The sequence below is a fragment of the Pleuronectes platessa genome, chromosome 6 (genome assembly GCF_947347685.1).
Source record: "Pleuronectes platessa chromosome 6, fPlePla1.1, whole genome shotgun sequence".
In the NCBI taxonomy this organism is placed as follows: Eukaryota; Metazoa; Chordata; class Actinopteri; order Pleuronectiformes; family Pleuronectidae; genus Pleuronectes; species Pleuronectes platessa.
In genome coordinates this window covers 9,397,895-9,418,361 of record NC_070631.1, presented here as the reverse complement: position 1 = coordinate 9,418,361, position 20,467 = coordinate 9,397,895, and the positions used below count along the sequence as shown (strand labels likewise).

The 20,467-nt window shown below is 42.9% G+C and overlaps 3 protein-coding genes across 4 annotated transcripts in view; 2 read left to right on the top strand and 1 right to left on the bottom strand.

The window, feature by feature from the left end:
• nkain4 (sodium/potassium transporting ATPase interacting 4) overlaps nucleotides 1–735 on the top strand; it is a 44,954-nt gene extending 44,219 nt beyond the window's left edge. The window contains exon 7 of the mRNA XM_053425017.1: nucleotides 480–735. Within this exon, the coding sequence (XP_053280992.1) occupies nucleotides 480–489 (10 nt within the window). The 3' untranslated portion in view covers nucleotides 490–735. The remainder of the gene's footprint in view (nucleotides 1–479) is intronic.
• Nucleotides 736–3,119: 2,384 nt separating this feature from the next.
• Nucleotides 3,120–6,742, bottom strand: birc7 (baculoviral IAP repeat containing 7). Its single transcript, XM_053425557.1, has 7 exons — nucleotides 6,029–6,742; nucleotides 5,402–5,501; nucleotides 5,162–5,243; nucleotides 5,002–5,047; nucleotides 4,206–4,415; nucleotides 3,523–3,588; nucleotides 3,120–3,319 (listed from the first exon to the last, which is right to left on the bottom strand). Exons 1-7 carry the CDS (start codon nucleotides 6,567–6,569, stop codon nucleotides 3,120–3,122), a joined length of 1,245 nt encoding a protein of 414 aa, XP_053281532.1. The 5' UTR covers nucleotides 6,570–6,742.
• Nucleotides 6,743–13,044: 6,302 nt separating this feature from the next.
• On the top strand, nucleotides 13,045–20,130 carry LOC128442555 (YTH domain-containing family protein 1). 2 transcript variants are annotated; one of them, XM_053425061.1, is made up of 6 exons: nucleotides 13,045–13,478; nucleotides 14,221–14,245; nucleotides 16,291–16,370; nucleotides 16,798–18,435; nucleotides 18,592–18,636; nucleotides 18,855–20,130. In XM_053425061.1, exons 1-6 carry the CDS (start codon nucleotides 13,452–13,454, stop codon nucleotides 18,879–18,881), a joined length of 1,842 nt encoding a protein of 613 aa, XP_053281036.1. In that variant the 5' UTR covers nucleotides 13,045–13,451; the 3' UTR covers nucleotides 18,882–20,130. The 2 variants fall into 2 exon arrangements, with proteins under 2 accessions (XP_053281036.1, XP_053281035.1); XM_053425060.1 differs by having other exon boundaries at nucleotides 13,046–13,478; nucleotides 16,798–18,444.
• Nucleotides 20,131–20,467: the final 337 nt, after the last annotated feature.

Below are 20,467 nucleotides of genomic sequence, written 5' to 3'. Positions count from 1 at the left end.
CGAGCGACTTGAGGAGGCTGTGCAGACGGGTCCTTGCTCAGTGTCCGGGGATTCGAGTCATGTCTGGAGAGAAAAGCACTCTGTGAAACATGCTACATCCTGTCAGAGGGCTTTGGAGAATAAAAAGTCCTTTCACGGTGCTGTTTTGTGTGTTTTTGTGAGTGTCTGAAAGAAGCACACGAAGAGGAACGCACAAAAGAATCTGTCTCAAATTGGATTAATCAATTAAGGTGCAGATAATTTAACAACAATAGGCCTTGGAAGTTGTGTAATAAGTCTCGGCCAACGTGAAATGAATGTCTTATTAGCTCCTTGACAGTTTAATCAGCTCCGTCCCTAATGGGAGGAAGTTTTTTTGTCTCTTCAATCCACAGGGAGTTTTATTCTGGATAGATTCATCCAGGTGTGTGTTTGTGCATGTGTGTGTCCAATGGCTGCTAACCCTCTGCTCTTCCTTCCCTTGTTTCTCTCCTTTCCAGGTCTACGTAAATAGGAGAGCGTCCAGCTGGGAGGTGACACAGCAGGTTCCCACGGAGACAAAATGGCTGTTTTGACACAAACGTCCCCAGTGCACCGGGGCATGCCAGACATTCCTCCCCCTTCTTGATTTCAGTTCTTTAAACATGTCATTTACTGGTGTGCCGCCCAGTAAAGCCAACACTTCTCAGTTAGGGTCCATTGTTTCCCATGGAGAGATGAAGGGCCCTGAGAACGAGGGGGGGGGGGGATTACACTGGTACACTGGAACAAAGCCTCATATTGTGTATTTAGGGAAGTATCAATCATTTTCTTTGTGTTGAGTTCTTTGCTAAGGTCCCTTTGCAGCACTGACCTGCCCATACTGGTCTCGAAACTCCCCCAGAACATGACTGTATAGAACACGTGCAGCATATAAATACAGTGTGTATGTAACCAGGAACTGCCCAGCGTTCCCAGTCTGTGACTTCGAGAGGACTCAGTGATTTAGCGTGTCATTGCTGGTTTGGCTCAGATCTTGGCCGGAGGGCTGAATTACAGTGGAGCTCGTGGAATGAGCTATTGTGTGCCGCCTGTTTACTTTAGGCCAGGATCTGTGTGCATAAATACACAAGTGAAGCAGGAAGAGGCCGATGGAGGGGAGGGAACAAAAGCACCAAAACCTTCAGCGGCATCTGTCAAAAATAGAAAATGTAAATAATGAAGGGGGGGGGGGGGATTTGGATTGAGAGTCTGACATGTGAGGTAGTGTCAAGAATGAAAGGAGCATTAGCTTGCGAGCGGCGTTCAGACACAAGGAAACAGCATGTTGAGTTTTACCTTTTTATTTTTGGAGTCTTATTATTGTGACTATTTTCCGCCAACAGCCTCGTCAGAAGATGTGCCGAGAGCTTTTCTTCTCACTTCTCCTCTTAACTACTGACGACAACACATCAGGGCCGATCACACAAACACACACACGCACACAGACACACACACACACTCTCGAGCAAGGGTTGCACAGCGTATTTTTAACTTTCAGCGAAACAATAGCGATTGTTATACTACTTCATATTGCACACAGCAGTGTTTGAGTCCGTATGGGTATAGTCCTCAGTGTAGAAGTAGCATGGCTATACGTGAGTGGATCAGATGTTCGTCTCCTGTCGGTCAAACAGTTTAGATTCTCAATGGTGATAGTCTCAGTTGTGATTGTTTTATAGCATGTTTTTTACAGGGTTTGTATTGTAATTATGTGTATAACATCTTAAGTGATGACAAAATAGTAAATCAGTGTCTTCAGATGACTTTACAGTGAATGAGCTGGTGAATCTGGAACGGAAATCTTCTGCTGAGTAGTTTCTTACTCACATTTATTTTAATCTGATCCAGCAACCTTATAAGTTGATATACGGCAGAAGTGCATCATATCTCTCTCAACCGATTGGTGGCACTTTTTTAATTTCTTTATGTTTTATCTATCAGGACTAAACAGTCTGTTATGGCGCCTCACTGTTTGTGTGAATCACTAGTGACTCCTGGTGGCCAAAGTGTTCATGTACAGGTTACAAGGCCCCTGCCACAAGCCTGCACCTCCGTAAATCTCAGTGTTTTATCTTTCATTGATTTTTAATGGTTTCTCAAGGGTTTCTGGAAAGTAACTGTCATGTAAAGAGAGTCAGACCTTTTCCTGATTTATTTCAATACTACATGTCAGTCCTTTTCTTTTATCACTCAGGTTAAGGTCTGTTTTTAGCCACTGCAGTTTCAGTAAGATATTCATTTGATTGCAGTATATTTGCAAAATCTTAGAATGTCAATGATTTCTATAATCAAAACAGTAGCGAACAAAGCAGTTATTTTTGTCCATTTAGCAGCTCAAAATAAAATTCTTCATTCTATTCATTCGATCTTACAATTTTGATCCTGAAAATCAATTGACCCATTTCTGCCGGCTAATGTCTCAATGATGGATTTTTATTTGTTATTATACTGGATAGATGCAATAATTGATATGTACTTATTGTCTTTTATAATTTAATGTCCACACACTCCTGGTAGTTTATATCTGGGGTGTGGGTTAGTTCAAAACACAGATCACCTCATACTGTAACATAATCATTACAAGTAGTGAAATGCTACTAAAGTCATTACGTCAACACTAGTCTTCCTCTCAGTGCAATACAGCCTCAAACCTGGTATGGTTGTCAAAGTATTTTTTCCCCACTGAGAAATAAAAGCACCTCTGTGTAGATAATAATTTTTCTCTGCATAGAAAGTGGAAAAGTGGATGTTTTTGTATTTCTCTTTATTTCGTGTCCTGTGTTTCTCCTGTTCCCATGTGATCTGATTGCATAATCCTATATCCTGAACTGTGCTTTGTGTTCATGTAAATAGGTGTTTGTTAATAAAAAGAATGTGCTCTTTTAATGACCTTGTGTTGTGTCATATAGTCGAGGTTTGAATTTTGTAAAAACGTAAACGACGCACAAACGGCTGAACCTCTTAAAATGTTTATTATAGAAAATAGTCTGTGAACTCTGACAACACAAGCAACCAGCACTCTTGATTCTGATCAGTTCAAGGGGAAAATTAGCACAGAAGGAAAAACTCAAGGCCACTCATGTAACACCTGTAGAGCAGTGACTTCTCTACTGCAGCCCTCAGGACATGAACGCACGAACGCTGCCCCTGATGACGGCTCTGCAGATGGGGCAGTGACGCAGGCTGGCAGCGCAGTCGCCACACACCACCAGGTGACCACAGGGGATGAAGACGATGGACACCAGCTTGTCCATGCACACCTTGCACGTCCTCTCCTCCTGCAGCTGCCTCAGCATCTCCTCTGGACTGGGGTCCTTCACTGTTTGTCAGATCACATGTAGAAAGAAAGAAAAAAAACACATGAAGAGACACACACAGAAAATACAAGCTCAGTGTTATGTCTGAAGCCGGACCGCTGCAGGATAGAGGAATCGCATGTCAGCAGTTCAATGGTGTAATTCGTTATGAAAGTATTTCAAGAACAAAAGTGGCTTTTATTCCCGATAGATGTTGACCTCTGACCTTTCCCTTTGATGGGTGTTTGTGTTCTCACACTTCCAGCACTGGAGCCCTGCGTCGTCTCAGTATCTGAAGAGAACAAACATTAAAGAAAGACAGTGACACACCACTGAAATATATCAAGTTAAGCTTATGCTACTTGAGTATAATTGTGTGAATAGTCACAAATTACTACAAAAACTTAAAGAAGCCTAAGTAAATGTACTTGTCCTACATCATCTGCCATGACTGTCATATTATGATATATTATATAACAGCGGGAACCATTTCATCGGCATGATACAGATACATCTTCCTCTGATGGGTCACAACATACCTGTTTAGGGCATATGACAAGATCATTGGAAAACAAAAGGAACAGGAAGGAAAGATTTTGGGGACTCTCTCTACTACCTTTTTCAGTTTTCTTCATCTATAGGCCTAAATCCAATTTTTGAAATTCAGAGGGGAAATTTAAAAAGGCTCCAACCAGACATGTTTACCATGCAATGTATTTTAGAAGTGTTGATGTAAAATAATAATCTAGAAAGTAACTAACTATGCAGCTGGCCAATACATGTAGTGGCGTAAACACTACAATGGTGGCAGCGGAATGGAAGTAAACGTTGAGATACTGAAGTATATCAAAGAAAAGTACTTTAAGTTAAAAAAAAGTACTTAGTTACTCTCCAACCACCTGCTGTTACCTCTGCTCTGTGGCCCCCTCTGTCTTTCCTCCTCCTCGGCCTGCAGAACGTCGGTGACCAGGTCAGACACTGACATGTAGTGCTGGCCCGTCAATAGAAACTTGGTCTGGACCAGACTCTCCACCAGGCCGGCTTCGAAGCCCATCTGAACCACGGTCTGCACCACAGGAGAAAGCATGGCTGAGGAGGCCGCCAGCCCTGCGACCACATCTGAGAGACGAGAGGGAGGGCGAGGGGAGGAGGAGAGGAGAGGAGAGGAGAGGAGAGGAGAGGAGAGGAGAGGAGAGGAGAGGAGAGGAGAGGAGAGGAGGGGAGGGGAGAGGAGGGGAGAGGAGAGGAGAAATTGCGCAGCTTACGTTTATCTGCCATTTCAAACCACAGATCTCCTTTATGGATCTGTTGAAATGGATTATAAGTGTGATTCCGGCATTGTATGGAATAATTGGCCTCTCCTGTCTGCCGCTCCAACAGTCAAATTATTTCCATAGTGCTCCCTAACTACTGCAATCCAATAACAAACATAAGTCCTCAGTGCTGGAGAAAGGTCTGCTTTTATCCTTCAAATCCCTGTTTCAATCAAGGAGGTTCTCTCGAGATTCACTCATCGTGCTGCAGTTTCGCTTTTCTTTCATTTGAAAAACCCACTCGGCCTGTTTGCTCTACCTTTCCCCCCTGTTGTGTGAACAAGGAGGAGTGGATGTGGACATTTTGATGACGTGCATCAAAGACGGAGGCTGACGTTTATGTCCCCATGTCCTTCATTTACTGCCTTTTAAAAACATTTGATAGAACTTACCATTTCTGGAGCCGATATCTCCGCTCGTCGAGGTCGGAGATCCACCCTTGAAATTAGAATCAGAGCAACGTGACATATAATAATTTGTAATTGTTGTAATTGTTCTTCTTGTGTCTGCAGTGTGACAAACAGATATTATCCAGATGCGAAGGATTCTCACCACAGTCTCACCCAGATGGAAATGAGCATCCTGGATGTTGCTGATATACTCCTGCCCCCTCGACTGGATTAAAAACTCACACCTGAGGAATATAAATATGTTATCTTGTTGTTTTTTTCTATCTCAGAGCAGAAACCAATGCATAGCATATCAATGAAGCCTAATTTGCCAGTGCATAAAAAACAGGAATATTATGTGTTCGACAAATGTGTGTGTACTGTTTCCTAGTCCTGGTGTTACCGTGGAAACCACTTGGCATGCTCCTGCCAGGGGTCGTCTCCCGGCTCCCAGTTCCTCAGGCCGCCGTCACAGTAGAAGCATTTGACATTGTCACCGTGACCTGTCGGGACGAACCAGACTGCTGTTAGAAAAAGGGCAGTGACACCGACTGGACGGAGAAAATCCACTTACACTCCACACAAGATTAAATAACACAACTGAATGTGTTTGATTTGAGGGGGGGATCTCTTTACAAACCATAAACTGTAAATTTAAAGAAATGGTAATCCACATTTTTGCAAAACAAAACTAACATCATAAGCTTCACAAAAGTGCTCCTCATACTTTAACAACTTTCTATAGGTTTCATGATATTGTGTCCACACCCTGTGTATTGCCTGAAGCTGCGGAGCCCTACTTCTCTAGCAGCCCCAGCTTTGTCCAGGTTGTTCTGTCCACAACAGGATGACTCAGCAGGACAATTGTACCATGAACCCTCTCACAAAAGAAAGGTCACTCTAGCAGAGCCTGGGTCAGTGCTGAACATTTCACTCTAATAAACGCCTGGATACTCCAAAAATGAAGAAAGCAGATATATATATATTAAGTTACAGATGCTATCAGGTTTAAGAGTGAGACAGTGAGCACCTGTGTAGAAAAATCCTGCTCTAGTCAGAATATCTGGCTGGATCGAGGCCTCGGTGGGCCAGTTGTGGAAAGTGGTGAGCCGGGAATCCTCCGCCTCCATCTCTGGATACACCGCTTGTCCAGCTGTCCCCTGGTCATCCATAGTCATTCTCTGGAGCTGGCTCAACAACTGGCCGTCCACGGAGTCCGAGAATCCAACTTGGAGAGGGATGTTCCCCACGGCTTGGCCCAATATGAAACTGCAGGTGGGGAAATGCCTCCTGTGCTCCTCGGCCGGGCTGTCCCCGTGGACCCAACATCTTAAAATCCCCCCGCAACAGAAACACTGGACTTTATCTCCGGGGCCGCGGAAGAAGAAGCCCGCTCTGGCCAGCTCTCCAGACGTTACAGGTGCATCCGCTGGCCAGCTCTGTAAAGTTCGAAGTCTCGTCGTTTCTCTTCTCATCCGAGGCTCCTCGAGGATGGGCACCATAGTACTTCTGTCATCCGTCATTCTGTGGCAAGTAGCTTTTCCTTTCTCTTTGTATCCTGTGCCAGTCATCCCTTTTGCGGTCCATAGTGGAGCGCACGCTGAACTGAAGGTGAGTGCAGCACAGCGACTGGAATAATATGATCAGCTGTGTGGGCCTGAACGCTGGCCTACAGGAGACTGCTTTCCAGAAAATCCACTACATGCCAGAGTGTGTGCTCATTGATGCATGGATGAATGACAGCCTGAATATGACATGTTGCTCTGCCTGTTAGGGGTAAAGGCCCAACATCTAAAGAACTGTGGATGTGTACTTTAAACCTAACAATGTTGATGTATCCCTTTTGAAGGGAAGTTAGAGTGATATTAAAGTATAGCAGCTAGAACAGAATAAGCTCACAACTGATGATTCCGCACAGTAACAAAGTGATTATTGTGCTGGTTATCCAGTTAGAGTTCACTGAGTTCAACTCGTAAAGACCTTTCGATGTATCGGAAGCACAAAAGTGACTTTTTTTGCTGCCTATCTTAAACGTATTGACACTGATCAGTCTCTCTGCTTGTTGTTGAAGGACTCGACTTCAGAGAAAACGTTTGAGGTGTGTTAGTTGCTGTGGTAAATTTAAGGAAATTAACTCAAATAAATAAACAAATGGCTCGGATGGTTAACCGTTATATTTCTAACTCCAAATGGGCTTGAACACTGGAATGCACTGATTTATATATGTATGTAGGCTGTTTTATTGGATGGCCTGTGACCTAGGTTAAAATTATTTTAGTTTGCTGGTATATCCGGAACTCTTATTTTGGAAAAGACGAACCAGAAGTATGTTGTGTTGATAATCTGTGAATGGGACATAGAGTTGGTGGCACAGTTCAGACAAAGAAGCCTCAGTATTGATTTTTTACAATTTTCTATAACTAGAGGCGACCCCTGTAACCAGTGGAGACATTTGTAAGGAATCGTTGATACAGATTTTATTAAGGCTACTTCATGTCTTTGGATAGAGTTTAGTGGTGTTTATATAACATTTTACTTTGAAGGCCAGCGGCCTCTGTTTCTTAAAGTTTTTATTGTACAAGTTGGATAAAGATACAAGTTGACTCAGAGTTCGATCAGATAATAAGATCACACCGATCATCATTCATTTACGATTAGAACAATGAAATAAGGCAATAACCCATAAAGTCCTCTGGCAGGAGCCTTTAAACTGATCGAGATTCTGAGGGGGACAGAGCTTCCTTTAAATAAAACCTCAAAGCGTACTCTTATAATATACCACGTGCCCTGATTATAGTTGTATCATTGTATTGGGAGTTCATGCTTGAATCTCTGTCACATGTTTTGTGTTTTAATCTTTTCTGCCTGTATTTTTATTAGATTTTTGTTATGCTTATGTATTATTTACTTTACTTGTGTATTTTTATTTGTGAAGCACAATTGTTTGAGAAGTGCTACAAACATAAAGACATAATTATTATAATTATCATGACAGTTTTCAATATTCAACGTGAACAACTGCAGGTGGTTAATTCTCCATGCATGGAGCCTCCTTGTGGTGAACCAGAGTAATAATTTTTGCTATTGAAGATAAGAAAAGACAAGATAATCCTTTATTAGTGCCACAATGGGGGAAATTGCAATATTACAGCTCGATGATCAAAAATAGGCATCAGTTAGTAGTAATAAGCAACATGCAATACTTAAATGTAAGGATAATAATACTTTAATGTACTTATTTACTGTATTTACTGCAGCCTGTCCATGTCACATTGCTACAGTCATCCTCAGATTATCAAAACATCCTCTGCAGTGGTGAATGTCAGCCTGTTACGAGCCACACGCATTCACACCCTCACACATGACTCTCTCTGAGGTTTCTGTTATTTCCACTGTCAGAAGGTATTTTTTTCTTGTTGAGCCCTGAGACAAATTTATGATTACCCAAATACAAATAGAATGTGATTGATTTATTGATTGATTGATAGACTGACACCCTGAGCACCCACCCACTCTTCCACACACCCTGTCTATAGATATCTGTGTCACCTGAAGATGCAGCATGGTTCTAACTCTATGAGGGATTTAACGAATGCATTATTACACACCAGTGATTTGGCCTCAAAGATACAAAAATAGAATCATAACATAACACAAGATATTTCACAGTTAAGTAAGGCAACACAAAACAAAAACTGTTAGATTAACTGACCTGTTATGCCGGCAGAGGTTGAAGTCGGTGTATCAGTGACTGTCAATGCTGGTAACTGTTCCTCAATGGGTAAAAGTTCTTCCTCACTTTCAGGTGACTGTAAGTCTGCTGGGGGTGAACCTGCAAAGATAAAATAAATAAATCAACAAATAAAAAAAATGTAATTATTTTTTTTAAAATGTGTCATGTCATATTAAAAGACTATGTAGCCATTTGCCATCAAGAAAAACCTCACCTGCTGTATCATCAGCTGTGGAGGCACTGACACTTGATGACACATCGGGGGCAGGTACAGTTGGTTGTGCTCCAAAATACTTCAACAGTGTTCCTGAAAAAATAACATTGCAAAAGTGCATAGTTGATAGTGAGTTTATGAAAAATGAGTTTATTTTGCCATCATTACTTACACTCATCAACAAACAATTCCACACCTAACCATTCCTATTCTAGTGAGGCAAAATAAGGCACAGCCTAATTGCAGTGTGGTGAACACTTAACATCCTAAATATAATATTAATACAATATAAGTATATTTTTATCACAGACGTCTCCTCACTTCAACATGGTGTTTTCTCATAAAGACCAATAGGCCATCTCTCAACAAAGATCTTAGAGCAGAGCGCACATTGTGCTCCATCTTTGGCTGAGATGTCACTTTTACTAACGTGCACAGGCACAGCAATGCTAGCTTGCATCCCTTACACCTAGAAGGTTAAGTTCACCTTTGGCTGTTTCCTCCAATATAAACCGATATCTCACGGACTAAGACTCTGCACTTGTGTGTACGGTCACATACGGTTATAACGAACTTTGATAACGGGGCTAGCGGGCTAGCCACCATGCTAACTGCGGTGGGAACAGCGCAAAAACCCGCTGACTTTTACCCACGGCTGTCATGACACTGTTTCTCAAACACCGTCAGGTTAGAAGCAAACACTTGGTAGTAGTTAGTATCGGCTGTCCGTGCTGACTGTGTGTGGAAGCTGGGCGGAAGCTAGCTGCCTCCGTGTAGCTTCAAGCTGTTGCAGCTGTTGAATTAGCAACGCAGTTTGGAAACAAGACCGGGGAACCGCTGCGTTAAGACACAATAACAAAAGCATTTTGACCCGCTGGGTGTCACTTTATTCAGCAAAAACTGTCGCGTCATCAACATCCTTTTTCTGTTGTCATCGTTCACTGTGTGTGAGGAGCCGGGAGGACGTAAATAAACCAGCGTGGACTTCTTCTATATACCTCATGAGGTAGGCTTGTCTAAGCTCGACTTCCGTCTCGCCATCTACTGTTCTGGCGGTGAATTGTTTTCACAACAAAAAGGCTCGTAGAACTATAAATCAAAAAGGGTCCGTCCGATCCGTCATTCCGAAACGGACTCGGAGAAGCATACAGAGGCCTTTAGTCGCTGTCAGACTCACCACTATGTCACATTTATAAAACAGTACTGTTTTCATGTAGCTAGCTACTAGTGCTAATGTCCACCTCAGTCAGCGAGCTAACGTTAGATTAAGCCTGGCAAGAGCTAGCAGTACATGTTTGATTGAACATCCTAAACACTGCCAATATCGTTGACATCTGATATACACCTAGATAAATGTATATTAATGAGATACATACATTGTTGATGAATATAGCTCATGTGATGGCAAATATAAGATGACATTAACTCGCTAGCTAGCTAGCTAACTCCTATGATAGCTTGAGCTGCTCCTCCCTCAAATGAGTTCAAAACATATTTTAAATAATCATGCAATCATACCTTTATCTTGCTCTTTTTTCTCATCTTCTGTCCTTTTCTTTTTCCGTTTTTGGGCACCAGAGAGATACGTCCTTTTAGATGACATGCTTATATATGTCCCTTCCAACTTAACCTTGAGTATTATGCAGTGTCTGTCTATGACCGCGAATTATCTGTCAGCAGATTGAGCACGCAGTTGATATGCATGACTTGAACGCTGGCAGATATATTGATCGTAAAATCAGAATTGTCTTGTATAGATGTATTCTTTATTTCATTCAATCAGGTCACTTGTTTAAGTTATTTAATATTATTATTATTATTATTTTTAATTATAATTTTTTTTTTCCTGGCGGTCAGGAGGCCCCAAGCGCCCGCTTGTATCGCTTATGCCTCGGGCCGGGCCTGGCGCACATCATGCGCAGAAGCCCATTGCGCACATCATGCGCAGAAGATCACTGCGCACATCATGCGCAGAAGCCCAATGCGCAGGAATTGCGTGCGCAGTTTTCTTTTTTTTTTTAATTTAATTTAAATTTAATTTTTTTCATATTTAATAATTTTAATTTAAAATATATGGCAGTTAATATAATTCAGAGTTCAGTATATTGCCGGCATCAACAGAGGAAAGAGTGGGACTCGAACCCGCAAACGCCAGCCACTTTACCAACTAGGCCACACCGTCTGCAGATTTCCATGAGGAATTAAGCAGAACAAGAAGATGGACAAATGATCGTGTGTGTGTGTCCGTGTCATTCTATGCGGCTTAGCCTTACTTAAAAGTTACATTTATATTTTAGATATTGGATGATTTAACATGCTTTAGAAACTTATTGTTAGAGAATAAACCAGTAGTTTACAACCTTATCTTCTGACGCCTTTCAAGAATCACAGTCTGCTGCTGCTTTTGGTTTCCATGTGATGTCTTGAGGCTGCCCCCTGCTGGCTGCTGGGTTCATCTGCACTCCAGCTGTTGTCCTGAATGAGCTTTGCTGATAATAATACTGCATAGTCACAGGCAGTATGCGTTGAGAGCACAGCATCCTTGTTTAAATGTTACTATCAACACATCTCCTTTGGTACTCTGTGTGCAACAAGCATACTGTGTCAGAGTGAAAATTAAAATGAATTACACTGCATACAGTACAAGCGACACAAAAGTGTTGTACTTACAGGAGAAAACCTCCTTCAAAGTCATACACAACACAATATGGATGATGGGTACACAGTTGTAGCGATGGTGGATACTTGTGTATTCAAAACACATGAGCTTTTGAAAGACCTACCTCTTACATAACTAACCGTCAAGTAGATAAACTATTAGAAGAATGTAGATAAACCATTAATATTAGAAGAAGAGAATTTCCTTCTCAAACAGAGAAACTGTCTCTGTTTACACCTTAATACTAATATAGCACTAAAAGCCAAAGCAAAGAATTTAATCATTTCAACATGCATCAGTAGAAATTCAATTATCTGAAATAGTTTTAATAAAACATGCACTTCAAAGTGTAGGTGTGCTATGTCTTGAAAAACAGCTTCGGATTCCAATCACTTGTCTGTGCATATCTAACCTTCTAGAGGCCAAGAATGAATTACGAAATGTGAAAAAAAAAATGTTTTAAAGAACCTAAACAACCACAGCCTCACAACAGTTCCTCATAGCAGCATCATGCATACAAAGAGAAGTATAAAAACCTACTCATTTTGGCAGCATAGTAGGGACATTTGCTGATGTCATCACCCATGGCTCCATGGACAGGCAAGCCAGCATCTAAAACCTCCTCCTGGATGGCCCCCTGTGTGAACAGTCAGGCGGCGGCTCGCACAGAATGTGCGCTTCCACCTCAGGTGTGTCCCTGACGTACACGCTGCGGTGATAGACTGCAGTTAGAGTCAAAGATGAATCAAAAAAAGATTAAATTATCAGGTGCACAATTCAGAAAGCACAATTCAGAAAAGTTAGGGGATTGGAAAGAACAATATAGAGGTAAGAATTACCCCAATTGTGGACATCATTGTTTATTTTTGTCGATATGACATGATATGCTATCAGTACAGCTGATTTCAGACTCTTTTTATATTTTTTATTATGTATTTTTATTGTTTTTTATAGCTTACAATTTTGTCTGCCTGTGTGTGCATCTGTATACAGTCCAAACGTTCTTGGGGATGCATGACACTTTGCGTGTGTATGGTGGGGGGGCGCCAATTGGAAATCTCGCCTAGGGCGCCAACATTGCCAGGGCCGGCCCTGAGAAGTGTATCAGATGCACCGAGGCCCTCTGCAGAACAACCACACACAGTCTGCTGATCGTTGATCCCCCCCCCCCCCCCCCCCTGGCGCCGTACACAGCCCCGGAGTTTGCAGGGAAACGTCTCCAGAGCACGTGTGCACGTGAGTGAACTTCGTACACATCGAATGCATACGAGTTGTTTATCATGCAAATCACAGACTGTAGCTTCAGTCACCTGTTTTCCAAAAAAGAATGGGAAGGTCGCATCCCCCCCTCTCCCCTCCCCTCCCTCTCGTCTCTCTCTCTTTCTCTCTCTTTTTTTTTTACCCCCGCAGGGAACGACGTGAACTGCAGCGGCTCGGAGCCCGGATGGAGCAGCCATTGGGGAAGTGTACGGGGCTTTAACGTTTTCTCTCTCTGGAATATAAGAAGAAAAAAAAGACAAAGTAAAGGCGAGGACAGAAGTGCGCCCGAGACCCGCAAACAGCTCCGAGACCCCCGCACCGACCCGCAAACACCCGCGCACCAGGACCCCGCGGCCGCTCCGAGACCCCGAATCCGCGGCGAGCAGACTTGAAGTGTGGAAGTTGGGAGACGTGCACACAGCGGAACACACACAGCTGAGCTAGCCCGCACGCTAAAGCCGCACAGCTAGCCGCGGAGCTAACTTGAGCTGGGGGGAAGTTGCCTGTTCTCCTCCACGTCGCGGGGCTCGAGAATCCAGTCACAAGCTCAGGCTCTGTGCGAACACCCGGGACCTGCTTCATGAATTATGTCTGCCACAAGCATTGACCCTCAGGTAGGAAGGACGCGGCGCCTTGTACGGGGGAGGGGGGAAGCTAAGCTACCCGCTAACGTTGACGATTTACTGGGCTACGGCTATTCCTCGGAAGAGCTAGCTAGCTACTTGCGCTGGCCGGTGCTCCTAGCTAGCAGGTTAGCAACATTCCGGGGAAACGGCTTCACCTTTTACTGAGCGTCTAGGGGAAGCGACACCATTATATTTGACTGAAATATTGTTGAATGCATCTTTGTGTGAATCTATTGTATTAATGGCGTCGACTTTAGCAGGAAGAAAAAGCCTCCTTCTAATCCCGAATACGTGAAACCTGAAGCTAACGACTGGAAGCTGAAGCTAACCCTCTTTTGTCAACCACAACTTTTAATGGAAGATGCCTCAAATGCCTGCTCGATATCCCGCCACATGTCCCCAACGTGTTGTTTTTAACTTCATTCAAGATGTGTTCACGCAATTAATGCCATTTAAATGGAGGAGGGGGGGGGGATACGTAAGTGAAAGTAAGGCAAAGTTGTGCGTGAATCACAATTGTGCATTTTAACCTGCAATGCTCTAGTGTGTATCTCCTACAGCCTACTGGTAATTTAACTAGTTTTTGCTCCAGACGAACGTTAACTGAATTGTTTTGCTTCTGCCTGTGTCTAGACAATATGTGAAGCTGCACTGTCAACCTGTGTGTTTTGTGTGAATCTCAAACTGTGTCTTCCATGTTTCCTCTTTCCATGTTCCAACCTGGATGCAGAGATCAAAAGGACAAGCGTCTAAAGGTGAGTGGAAATATCACTGAACATCTATTCGGTGGTATGGGGTTTGGATCTCTACTCCGGGCCCACAGTTCATCCCCCACTAAATACACCAGCCCATCATGGACTCACACTCCGGCTCGGACACACATCTCTTTCACACTACAGCAAATTAGGTTTAGTGTATTCCTGCATCAAATGTTGGGGTCTTTTGTACAATATGATCACAAGGTACAGAATCTGGTGGTGTCGTTTTTATTTTCGAGTTAATCTACTCTCATCACCATCCACATTATTTAGGAGGGAGGATCTCCTCTGAAATAATTTGTCTCGCTCTAGGGTGAATTATATTCATCCGATGTCAAATATGAATACCGAGCACAATACATATTGAGCCGGGACACCCGTGGAAATAATAGTGTTTGCAGAGACATTGAAGTAGAGCATCCACCATGTTATTAAATGGGCAGGTTAATTTCAGAAACCTCTCATTATCACAAACCTCCAATCATGGGGAACGGACTCTTTTCAGTTTCTTTGTCAAATGACAGCATCCATGATGAGAGGATATATTGTTGTGTAAGCATTTTTTCGCCCCTTGCACAATGGTGGTGTATAAAGTCTGTGAAGAACTGGCATTCACATTTAGGATTTACTAGCGATATGCCGTCCAAATCTGTCTTTTGAGGACAAAGCACTGAAAGATTGTTTCAAATGTCTGTAATTGCTATTTCACAGAGAGTGGAGATTGTGGTCAGCTTGAGTTCTAGTAGATTGTCAGAAAACTCACACTTGCAGCACAATGCACCTGGCTACTGTCCGCGTGCTGTAGCAGGGATATTTCAATAAAATCAGAAAATGTGTATAATTAAACTTAAGTCAAACTGATCAGTGACCAGAGAAAGAGTTCTGAGGAATGGAATAATGGCAGGCGGGCCCTCTAGAGCCAGTGTCCTCACGTCATTTTGACAAAAATAGGACCTGAAGACGGGGTCATATATACTTGGCAAACATGAGGCTGTATGGAACACACAAGGCAAACCGTTGTAAAATACTTACTATCTCCTAATTGATTCACAAGGTTTCGGGTCCCTAAATTGCAATGGAAACACATTTTTTTTTATTTTTATTTTTTTTACAATTGATTATAGAAGGAGCAGGAACATTACATTTTATGGTATGTTAGCCATAAAAGGTACTAATACGCCTGATTATCAAAATGGTTTGTCCATTAATCAGTTAATGGATTAATTGACTTATCATTTTAGCTGCAGTGCTTTCAATATGTCCACAGTCGCTTCTCTATGTGAAGAAGCAAACTACCCACATTTAAGTTCACCATTAATGCTTCATACTCAAAACATCATCTGCTGGGTGTTGGTCAGTTACTCATTACAATTATTGCTGGCAACTGTTTTGTTATGGCCTCGTAATTGTATTTTATATGATGTTCATGTCATCTTTGATTTACTGCAGTTGGTTAGAGGGTGAAGTGACACTGTAGTCGTTTTTCAGTCATGACTCCCTGGTCAATTTCAGAGAATTGTCTACAGAGTTTACCCAGAGTAACGCAGCTGGAGGTTTTCAGGCAAGAGGTGGGGCAGCCAATTGTGGAAGGCAGATACAGGAAGTAACATGATTTGGTTTGAAGCACCCGACATCTTCATCGATGTTGACTTAATGTGTGTCATTGCTTTTCACCGGGAGGTGCTTGTTTTAGTTTTGTTTTCATTTTTGCCTCCGTTTCGGTTAGAAGCATCATCAACTCCCCGCACTCGCTCGCGGTGAATCACGCTAGGGATCGGCTGCTGTGTTCACAAAATCAAATTGTCTTGGATTTCTACAGACTATCTATCTCTTAACTATTATTATTTACCAATAATGTGATGGTGAATTAAAATAAATGAATCTCAACATAAATCAATATGATCAATATTTGAATGGTGTTCGGTAATAGCAGAAAGATGATCACAATGGCCGCTGTTGCAGTCTGTACCTTTTTAAAACTAGGCGCTGTCCTCCCTACATGTGTTTAAAATCTTAATTGTGTAACCTTTATTTTGTTGCAGTGCAAAATGGTTCACTGCATCAGAAGGAGACTGTCCATGACAATGACTTTGAGCCTTACCTCACTGGTCAATCAACTCAGGTAAAACTCCATCTTCTGAGAATTGTTAAGAAATAACACGCAGTTAAAACCAATAACACATTCTTTATAAGGATATTTTCTGTCATGATGTATAAGTGTGTGCACAATCGCACAGTGAGAATGAATTAACTTTCTAATTACATGTATTGAGCATTAAACGAGACAAAACTGCATGTAAATAGTAACCTTTACATGGACAGCACACATTTGTAGAAGTATAACATGATCTGATTAGTGATTAGACTAGTTTTGAATTCTATTCTCAGTTAAATTATTGTATATTTCTACAATTAATGCCAAATAAATTAATCATTGAAGTTCAAACTGGAGATGAAGATATGTTCTATACAATAGAACTTGCAGTTTAATTTACTGAGCTGTTTAAGACAATGCTGATTTGTGATTCTGCTGACTTTCCTTCATCCAGAACAACAGCTACCAGTCCATCACCGACCCCTACCTGTCCAGCTACTACGCCCCCTCCATTGGATTTCCGTACCCCCTCAGTGAGGCTCCCTGGTCCACAGGAGGGGACCCTCCTATTCCATACCTCACACCCTACGGAGCCTTAAGTAATGGAGACCATCATTTCATGCCGGACACGGTGTTTGGCCAGCCGGGGGGCCTGGGAAGCAGCATCTACCCCCACAGGTTTAACTTTTTCCCTGAAAATCCTGCCTTCTCTGCTTGGGGCACAAGTGGTTCCCAGGGCCAGCAGACTCAAAGTTCAGCTTATGGTGGCAGCTACAGCTATCCTCCCAGCTCCCTGGGGGGTACCATGGTGCCTGATGGTCAGACGGGCTTTCACAGTGACACCCTCAACAAAGCCCCTGGTATGAACAGCCTGGAGCAGGGCATGGTTGGCCTGAAGATCGGAGGGGATGTCACAGGACAGGGATCCGGCATCAAGGCTGTGGGATCTGTGATTGGTGGACCTGCAGTGGCCACAGGAAATGGAGCCACACCTATTGGCATGCCCCCACCTAAACCCACCTCCTGGGCGTCCATTGCCAGCAAGCCCGCCAAGATGCAGCAGCTGAAATCTAAGGTAAAGCCAGGGATGACCAATCTAGGAGGAGCTCTGCCCCCGCCCCCCATCAAACACAACATGAACATTGGGACCTGGGAAAAGGGCCCAGGGACTAAAGTAGCCACAGCTCCAATGCAGCAGCAGCAGCATCTAGGCATGCCTCATGGTATGTCTCATCAAGCCGCCATGCAGCAAGGACCCATGCAGCCCCCTCACCAGTCGATGATGCAGCCCCAGATGCAGCCTATGGCCTTACAGCCCCCCCATCATCATCATCATCAGCACCATCAACCTCCACCTCAGCCCTACCAAAACCATACCCAGCCCCCACCCCCCCAGACCCGCTGGGTTGCCCCCCGCAACCGTAACCAAGGTTATGGGCAAGGGGGCCCCTGCCCAGACGGTAGTGGTGTGATGGGTCTGGTTTGTGGTGGGAACATTGGCCCCCAATCTTCTGCCAACCAGGGACCTGGTGGAGAGTCCCATCCAGTGCTGGATAAGCTGCGTGCCAACCACAGCTACAATCCCAAGGAATTTGAATGGAACCTGAAGAACGGTCGTGTCTTCATCATTAAGAGCTACTCTGAGGATGATATACATCGCTCCATCAAGTACTCGATCTGGTGCAGCACGGAGCACGGCAACAAGCGGCTGGACTCAGCCTTCCGGGCCATGAATGCTAAAGGTCCTGTGTACCTGCTGTTCAGTGTCAACGGCAGTGGTCATTTCTGCGGTGTGGCGGAGATGCGTTCACCAGTGGACTATGGCACCAGTGCTGGTGTTTGGGCACAGGACAAGTGGAAGGGCAAGTTTGACGTGGACTGGTTGTTTGTTAAGGATGTGCCTAATAGCCAGCTTCGCCACATCCGCCTGGAGAACAACGACAACAAGCCAGTGACCAACTCACGCGACACCCAGGAGGTCCCTCTGGAGAAGGCCAAGCAGGTGCTCAAGATCATCGCTACCTACAAACACACCACCTCCATCTTTGATGACTTCTCCCATTATGAGAAGAGGCAGGAGGAGGAGGAAGAGGTGCGTGAGGTGGGTAAAGTTACCTCACCATTTTACATTTAAAATTTCTTTGGCACCTTGATTAGAGTTAGTGTATCTAAATATATTTTGTCTTAACTGACTGTTTTGTGTCTCTTTTGTTCTTGTCCATTTCCTCTTACTCGCTTCCTTTGACAGACCTTTGAACCTCCTCCGATACAGAACCGCTCTAGGTTGGATCAGGTAAAGAACTGTCATACTTATAAAACAGTAGTTTTAAGATTTTTTTTCCTGAAATTCATTGAAGATTACTCTTGTGTTTTTAGTGCAGTGAAGGTGATAATGTTGATAGTCTGATATTTTATTTCTGCTTTAAATGGATAAATTCAAAATGTACTACAGTTTACTGTGCTGTTGTCAGTTTCTTTATCTAATTATATATGTTGTTTCTTTCCCAACAGGAGCGCCAAAACAGGAATAAACAATAGAGGACATTCATCCTTGGCTTGATCAACAGTTACACTAGGACCTTTGATTTAAGAGACAGAAGAATATGAAAATGCAACCAAGCCCATTTTTTTTTTCTCTATTTAATCCTGGTGAATCTCTACCATTGTTGAGACTTGTGCTTTTTTGCCCCATAAACCACCCACTTCTTGTGCAGGGATAACAAGCTGATTTAATGTATTACCAAGCCGCCACCACCCTCTTTAGTTCAGCTTTTTTTCTTTTTTAAATATTTTTCTTCCCGTTCAAGCTCGTACTCTTCTCTCATCACCAGACTGGTTTTCTCTCTACTGCTCCCACCCGCTCCTCTTTCCAATTGAATCAGGGTTTGACTGCACCATGGAGGAAAAAAATCTGCCACTTTATATTTCAGTACAATCAGGAACAGAGGTGTCCTGCCCCTATTTGTCCATGTGGGGGCAACATTGCCATGCTTCAGAGTTTTAACTGTGCCAACAGGGTTGGAGGATCCCAAAGGCAATGTCGGACTTGGAACTGTGCGATATTAAAACTTCAATGATTTATCTATTTTTCATTCAGATCGACAAAATCTCTATTTTTTGGCTTACTACTGACAATTTTCATTTCAGAAAGCTGTTTTCTGGAGCCTTAATGTTTTTTTCTTCTAATTATTGGTGACTTCTCAAAAGAACTGCTCAAAACAGTGACACTGCTGGAGAAATCAGGGATAGTGTGAAGTCACACGGGACTCGAGACATTTCAGAGGAGGAATTGCAAAGGCCTCTGGGAAAGAAATAACGGATGTTTCCTCCACAACCAGAACTCTCACCATTTAAATCAAAAATTGTACTATTGACATCCTCCACACCCCCTCTGCTTTGCTTTCTTCTTGTTTGTCTTAAAGGGGTCTTTTGTATGTGTCATCAGGAGATTCTGCTTGTGTACGCAACCCAGTCTGAGAGAACTGTCGCATCCACCATTTTAAATTGTTTTATAATCAGTTGAAAATGAGTTGTCGCTTTTGCATTTTTGTTCCACAAAATGGAGGGAGGGTTCACATGTTTGTCCATTCACCATCATTCTGTCTTAATCCTGTTTTTTTTGTTTTTCCTTTTCCTTGAATTCGGTTTTGCTAAGTCTATCATGTTGGTCGTAATGCTAAGCTTTAACGTAGGAGCCTATATATTCATGGAGAAAGCCTAAAAATGTATAACCTAAAAATTAATGTAACTGATTTACTATCAAGTAAGAAAAAAAATAAGAATGAAATGTGGTTTCTGTGTGTTTTTTGGTTGTTGGAAAAAAAAAATATTGTTTGTTGTAGACTGAATCCATTGATTATGAAACGGTAAAGTACTTTCAGGTATGTTCATGAAAAAAATAAGATAAAAGTTAAAAGAACAAAAGTCAATATTAGATGTGTGTGCCATGCATGGCAAGCTGCAATATAGTAAGTCTGCTGGAAACGAGTAGATGAGTGTTAATGTTGTGGAGTCCCTGAAAGGACGGTGTCCCCCCTGTTCTTGTTTCTGTCATTTCAGGGCATTCAAAGCCACAGGACAGTTTAATCGTTAAGGAGCATTGGAGATCAGCAGATTCTCTCGTG